The sequence below is a fragment of the Solanum lycopersicum genome, chromosome 8 (assembly GCF_036512215.1).
Source record: "Solanum lycopersicum chromosome 8, SLM_r2.1".
NCBI lineage: Eukaryota > Viridiplantae > Streptophyta > Magnoliopsida > Solanales > Solanaceae > Solanum > Solanum lycopersicum.
In genome coordinates, this window is record NC_090807.1 from 54017348 (window position 1) to 54024696 (window position 7349).

The 7349-nt window shown below is 35.0% G+C and overlaps 1 protein-coding gene across 1 annotated transcript; it reads right to left on the reverse strand.

The window, feature by feature from the left end:
• Positions 1–6011: 6011 nt before the first annotated feature.
• Positions 6012–6620, reverse strand: LOC104648904 (uncharacterized). Its single transcript, XM_010326952.1, has 2 exons — positions 6473–6620; positions 6012–6313 (listed from the first exon to the last, which is right to left on the reverse strand). The coding sequence occupies exons 1-2, from the start codon at positions 6618–6620 to the stop codon at positions 6012–6014; spliced, it is 450 nt and encodes a 149-aa protein (XP_010325254.1).
• Positions 6621–7349: the final 729 nt, after the last annotated feature.

A 7349-nucleotide genomic window follows, 5' to 3' on the forward strand; every position in this document is an offset into this window, starting at 1 on the left:
TATTCTCAAGCCGAATAGTACAAGTACTTCCATCCTAGAAAGTTAACTGCATAGAAACCAGTAGTATTTAACAAACTTCAAAAGTATTCTTAAGCCGAACAGTATAAGAACTTCCATCCTAGAAAGTTAACTGCATACTACGTAGTACTACAGGTGACATTGTGTGTGTATACAAACGATAAAAAAACATTCATTGCACAACTTCAAGCTCATCCTTGGCCAGCCCCATTGTTTATGTGTTGAAATATGTGCGTCCACTACCAGTCAATGGACCATGTCCCTTGACACAGTAAAAACAGTGCAGAAGATTAAACAATATGAAGAACACAACACAAGCAGTTTACGTGGAAACCTCCTTACTCAAGGGAGTAAAACCACGACCTGTTGCATAGGATTTACAACCGTCTTCACTAATCTTCTCAAGAAAAAGTGAAACCCGGTTACAATCAATCTGAAAAAAAGTTATTAATCTCACGATCAAGTAATCTACCTATTACTTGAAGAGCCTAAGTGGATACCACACCGCCCACTAAACCACCTAACTCTAGATGACTTAGAATTTGACTAAGCAACAAAACAATGTTGCCCACTAAATCAGTTAACCTTAACTGATTTAGCCTTTTACAAACTCAAAACAAATATCTGAATCCTTTATAGATTAGGAACAGATTACAATGTAAGTACATAGACACAAAGCTCTAAATACAACAAAGATTCTTCTTTACTCTATCAGGTCCTTCTGTTGAGTCGAGTAATGTTCTTCCTTGAAGATGGCCTTCTGTTCAAGCTTGTGAATTTTCAGAAAAAATCCAAATTTAATTTGCCAAGTCTTGAATTTGTGTTTGTTGGAAAGAGATAATATCATTTCCCACAAATTTGTTGAAGTCATCCCATTGGCTGAAGACCTGCTGTTGGAAAAGTTGTGCACCTACCGCATCAGAGATGACAGCTTTTCTGATAGCTGTCTTTTCGTCCTTTTCACGTCGGTGTCTTGCAGGTACCAGGTTCCTTGCTTGCGAGAACCAGGTCCCTTGCAAACTTCTATATGAGTTCTTGAGAAGGCTTACTGGCTGACTTCCTTGTTTGGATGAATGAATATAATATGGTGTTTGTCATGCTAAAAGTATCAAATGTAAAGAGTTAGTATCCGTTGGACAAACACCCTCCTCCATTTTGATTGGTGTAGTACACTGACGCCTTACCAACCTCTGACGTGACAGCTTTACAGCTGTAACCAATTATATACTGATGGAGGAAACTCTGCCTGGTACGAGGTCCCTGCATTTGTGAGGTACTGAAACATACAATCTCTTCCGCTCTTCTTATTGGTGTAGGATACTGCACTTTTCACCTACCACCTGACATGACAGCTTTTATGACTGTACCCCACTTGTATCTGGACGAGAGCACTCTGCCAGGAGCCAGGTCCCCGCATTTGTGAGGATCATCAATATAACATTTCCCCCCTTTTTGATGATAGCACACAAATATACCTCACACTGAGTTTATCATTCATCTTATTTTCAGCAGTTCCAATAACAAGGATTTGGTTCCTTGTTAGATCGATAAGTTTGTTAAATCATCAAAACTTCATATCAAGTTCGAGCTATCATCTTAACTCAGCTTCGAACTAACATTATGAATCTCATTCCTGCCACTAAACAAAACATAATCACTTTGAAATTCTCATAATCCAATGATGATAATAAAAGGTAGACGTTGAGCAATTAAGTCTTTAAAAATCCATAATATTCTCTTGTAACTTTATATATCCCTATGCCTTTCTATATTTTGATACCACTTCTCTTTCGTAAATTATTCAAGTCCTATTTTTTCTTACATACATTTGTCGTTTTGCTTTTTATGAAGTAAAGAGAAGAGTAAGAAGAGAGTAATAAGAGAGAAGAGTAAGAAGAGACAAGAGGAAGAAGAAGAAGCTGCAGAGAGAATATCTCAGCAATTGTATTATTAGAATGATCCACTAATTTAGATACAATGATGTATTTATATTGAAGATCAATATATATAGAATTTTTTTGAGTAACTAACTTCTTGAATTGTAACTAACTTAATACTTGTAACTAACTTAACTACTATAACTAGTTTCTTCCAACACTCCCCCTCAAGCTAGGTAGTGTGAAAATGTTGCAAGTTCCTAGCTTGGAATTGAGATACAAATGTTGTACTGTATTAAGACCTTTTGTAAGTAAATCAGCTGGTTGATCTTTTATTGATATGTACCTTGTTGCTACCAACCCTTTGTCTATTTTTTCCCTTATAAAGTGGCAGTCTATTTCAATATGTTTGGTTCTTTCATGGTACACTGAATTAGCTGCAATTTGTATAGCAACTTTGCTGTCTGAGTAAATATCTATAGGTAGTTTCAAGTTCACTCCTAACTCTTTCATCAGACCTATAATCCATATTAATTCTGACACTGTGGCAGCCATGCTCCTGTATTCTGTTTCTGTAGAACTCTTTAATATGGTTATTTGTTTCTTTGACTTCCAAGTTAATAGAGAATCTCCAAATTTAACCATGTAACCTGTTATTGACCTTCTTGTATGTGGACATGAAGCCCAGTCTGAGTCACAGTAGGCTGTAAGAGTTGTGTTCTTGTACTAGACATTAGAATTCCTAAACCTGGTTGGTTCTTCACATACCTTACAATCCTTAGAGCAGCTTCCATGTGGGATTTCTAGGAGAAATTGACTTGAAGTATTGACCCCAAAGGCTATATTAGGTCTTGTCACAGTTAGATATAACAACTTTCCTACCAGCCTTTGGTATGCTCCTTGATCTACTAGTGGATCATTTGTGTTGGACTTTTCTAAGTTTCCTGATCTGATGTACTCATCAAACTGCTTAGTTGTTAACTTTACATTTGTGTCCATTGGTGTTGAAGCTGGTTTAGAACTGCTGAGTCTTGTCTCTGATATAAGCTCCATTGTGTATTCTTTGGTGCATAAGTATACCTTGGTCAGACCTGACAAACTCAATACCTTAAAAGTATCTTAGTTCTCCAAGATCCTTCATTTTGAAAAACCTGTTTTAACTTCTCTTTTGTCTCTTTCACAATTTTCAGACTATCTCCTGTGACTAATAGATCATCCACATACACAAGAATAATCACCATTCCAGATTCATCTTTCTTGATGAACATAGACTGATCATACTCACTTTGTTTAAACTTAAGTTCCACTAATGCCTTAGACAGTTTAGCATTCCACTGTCTAGGAGCTTGTTTCAACCCATATAATGACTTCACAAGTCTACATACTTGTTGTTTCTCCCCCTAACTTGTGAAATCTTGTGGCATTTCCATATATATTTCGTCGAACAAATCTCCTTGTAAAAATGCATTGAACACATCCATTTGGTGTACACACCATCCATTTTTTGCAGCTAGTGACAACACAGTCCTAACAGTTTTCATCTTTACTACAGGAGAGAATGTCTCTTGGTAGTCAATTCCTTCTTGTTGGTTGTACCATTTAGCCACTAGTCTGGCTTTATACCTTTCTACCTCTCCTGTGGATTTATATTTGACTTTAATATCCACTTGTAGCCTATCGGAGTCTTTCCTTCAGGAAGAGTTACTAAGTCCCAAGTATGGTTGCTTTGCAATGCTTCAATTTCAGACTTCATAGCTTCTATCCATCTTGGATCTTTAGCAGCTTCTGTATAAGACTTTGGCTCAATATGATTTGAAACTGCAGTTATGTATGCACTATATTTGTCAGATATATTCTCATAAATTAAATAGTTTTGAATGTCATAGCCTGATTCCTTATGAATGTTGAGAGATACAAAATCTTTTAACCAAATAGGTGGTTTGCTTCTTCTTCTGGACTTTCGATTCTGTTGAATATCACTAGTAGTAGATGGTTGTAAAGGAATCTATATTGTATCTTCATTTACCATAGTCCTTAACTCCTCATTATGTTGACATTGTTCCCTAACTTCATCCTATGTGTGTTGTTGAACCTTATGAGTAGGTGTAGCAATAGGAATACTGGACCATTAAAATGAATGACCTAATATTGAATGAGTGTCTTTAAACACAGGTTCTAACAATTTCCCTTTAACAAATGGAAATATTGTTTCATTGAATATGACATCCCTGTTAACAAAAAACACTTTATCAGTTAGATCATATAAAATATATCCTTTTTGCACCTCTGAATATCCTATATGAACAGACATTATAGACCTTGATTCAAGTTTATCATGTTGATTTGGCATTCTAGCAAAGCATAAACACCCTAGAATTCTTAGATGAGCTAATGATGGTTCTTTTCCATAGAGTTTGTTAAAAGGAGTTTTTCCTTTTAATACTGAACTAGGTAGCCTGTTTATCAAGTATGTTGCAGCTAAGACACAATGCCCCCAGAATTTTTTTAGGTATATTAGCCGGCAACCTGATGGCTCTAGTTATTTCTAGAATATGTCTATGTTTTCTTTCAGCTACCCCATTTTGTTGGGGTGTATATACACATGTTGTTTGATAAATAATTCCTAATTGTTTAAATAAATGTTCACATATTGAGTTAATGAACTCAGTTCCATTATCAGTTCTAACTATCTTAACTATTTTATCAAACTGATTCCTAGTATAATTCATAAAATATTGAAGAGATACATGAACATCAGATTTCCGTCTCAAAAGAAATATCCATGTATATCTTAAATAGTCATCTACAATTGTTAAGAAATATTTGTGTCCATCATATGTATTGGTTTTATAAGGACCCCATAGATCTACGTGAATCAATTCAAAACAAATATTACTTTTTATACTGTTATTCTGAAATGGTAATCTACACTGCTTAGCACAAGGGCATACTACACAATCCCCTATTTGATTTCTAATAGAAGTAAGTTCAATATCAAACAATTTATGTAATATTGAAGTAGATGTGTGTCCTAATCTTTTGTGCCACAGATTCATATTTATCTTGTCTGTTGACACACTCTTAGACTCTTGAGCATCTAGACTGATAGATCTTCTTGCATCTTTATTTAGTAGCCAATATAGCCCATTTTCCTCTCTACCAATCTCCCTCACCTTCCCAGTGAAGAGATCCTGCAAAACAAAAAAATCAGGGAAGAAAGAAGCAAAACATTGTAATTCTTTTGTTAGTTTTGAAACTGATAACAAATTAAATTTAAACTCTGGTACATACAATACATTAGATATAGTACTACCATCAGATATACTACTTAAACCAGTGTGTGTAACTTGTGTTTCGTCTCCATTAGGCAATTGTACAGTTCTATGATAGCCTAATTTATTATCAGATAACTTGCTTAGTAACTCTAAGTTTGAAGCCATATGATTTGTGGCTCTTGTGTCCATAATCCAAGTAGGTTTGTGAGACACTGTCATAGACATTGAGTTAGTCATACCTGCAGCGTTTGCAGCTATGTTAGACACAGAATCTTGTTTGACTTGACGACTATGTTGTGTTAGCAGCTTTACTATATGATTGTATTGTTCTTGTGTAAAATGATTAGCATCAACTTGACTTGGCTTGGATTGAACTTGATCCATGCTACTTGAATTTTTTCTATGACTATATACATTCGTATCAGAACCATACTTGAATTCAGGTTGTCCACTTCCAGCATGGATTACATCATTTTGTGTGCTCTCTTTTGTACTCACATTGTAAGCTGCACTCCCACCTTCAGAGTATTTTTTCATTTTATACTTGAATGAGGGGGATATCCCACTATTTTCCAACAATTATCCTTGTTGTGTCCTCTTATTTTATACACCTCACAATATAGATGAGAGTTCCTTGTGAACTTTTGATTTTCACTTGTTCTGCTGTACATAACAGCTTCATAATTGCTTGTATGTGACATTGGACTTGAACCCAACACTCCATTCATGGCTGACACAGACCTTTGACTCTCATCACCCATTACCATAGCATAGGCTTGATTGATTGAAGGTAATGGACTCATGAGCAGTATTTGACTTCTTGCTTAATTATATGAGTCATTTAGCCCATCAGAAAATGGAACAGTTTTAGTTTTTGTAGGTGCAATATGAACTCCTTGGATTTTTCACAGTTACAACCTGGTGGTGGTACCAAAGCCTCAATTTCCTTCCAAAAAGTCTTAAGTTTGGAGAAATAGACTGTTACAGAATTTACTCCTTGAGTTAGAGTGGCTATCTCCTTATGCAAGTTGAAGGTTCTTGAACCATCTATCTTGGTGAACCTTTCTTGTACATATTGCCACACTGCTTTTGCAGTGGCTGCATACATAATGCCACCTAGTAAACTCTTAGAAACAGAGTTCACTAACCAAGATTGAACAATGGCATCAACTCAATCCCAGTGATTCCACAAATTTTCACTATACCTTACTTTATCACATGAACCATCTACCATTCCCAGTTTATTTCTACCCAGCAAATCAATACGCATAGATAGAAACCAGATTGCATAATTTTCCATACCTGTTAACTGAAATGAAATGATCTGATTTCCACTAACATCTGATGGAGATAAGAACAATGGATGATTGTAGTCAATTTCTTGACCAATGTTGGCAGCTTGATTGATATTTGTTACTGGTTCATCATGAACTATATCATCCCCAACCATTTCCCAGAGATTTCTTCAACTTCCTTCACTTTAACAATAGATTAGCGGAAACAATAACACTGATTTGAAACCCAGATTTCACAGAGTCAGATCATCTGCTTTGATACCATGTGCTTTTTATGAAGTAAAGAGAAGAGTAAGAAGAGAGTAATAACAGAGAAGAGGAAGAAGAGATAAGAGGAAGAAGAAGAAGCTGCAGAGAGAATATCTCAACAAATGCATTATTATAATGATCCACTAATTTAGATACAATGATGTATTTATATTGAAGATCAATATAGAATCTTTTTGAGTAACTAACTTCTTGAATTGTAACTAACGTAATACTTGTAACTAACTTAACTACTATAACTATTTTCTTTCAACAGTCGTCCACAAATTGACGAGCACATATAATCATAATATGAGATTCAACAACAATGTACCCAGTGAAATCCCACCACAATATGAAATTCAATGTTCGCAATTTTTGGTTAACAATTTTTGCGTGTCTTTTTTATCTTTATTCATGAAGTCATTCCTACTCATACTGCAAACACAACTAACTCTTTCAAGAAAATTAATTTTAAAAAGAAATTTTGTAGCCTACATATGTAGGCCCAAAAGATTTACAATGATATACATGTTGGGATTGAAGTAATATAATAAGTTAGGTATGTAATTTATTCTAAGGAAGCAACACAAATTTTAGGTAGCGGTTAATTAAGTTATAAAATAAAATACACACTC

Bases quoted from the DNA above. Each gene is read 5' to 3' on its own strand.
- LOC104648904 (XM_010326952.1), bottom strand. From the start codon at position 6,620: ATGGTTGGGGATGATATAGTTCATGATGAACCAGTAACAAATATCAAT. The intron at 6,314-6,472 runs GTATGGAAAATT...AATCTTGGTTAG, and splicing joins CATTTCATTTCAGTTAACAG to TGAACTCTGTTTCTAAGAGT.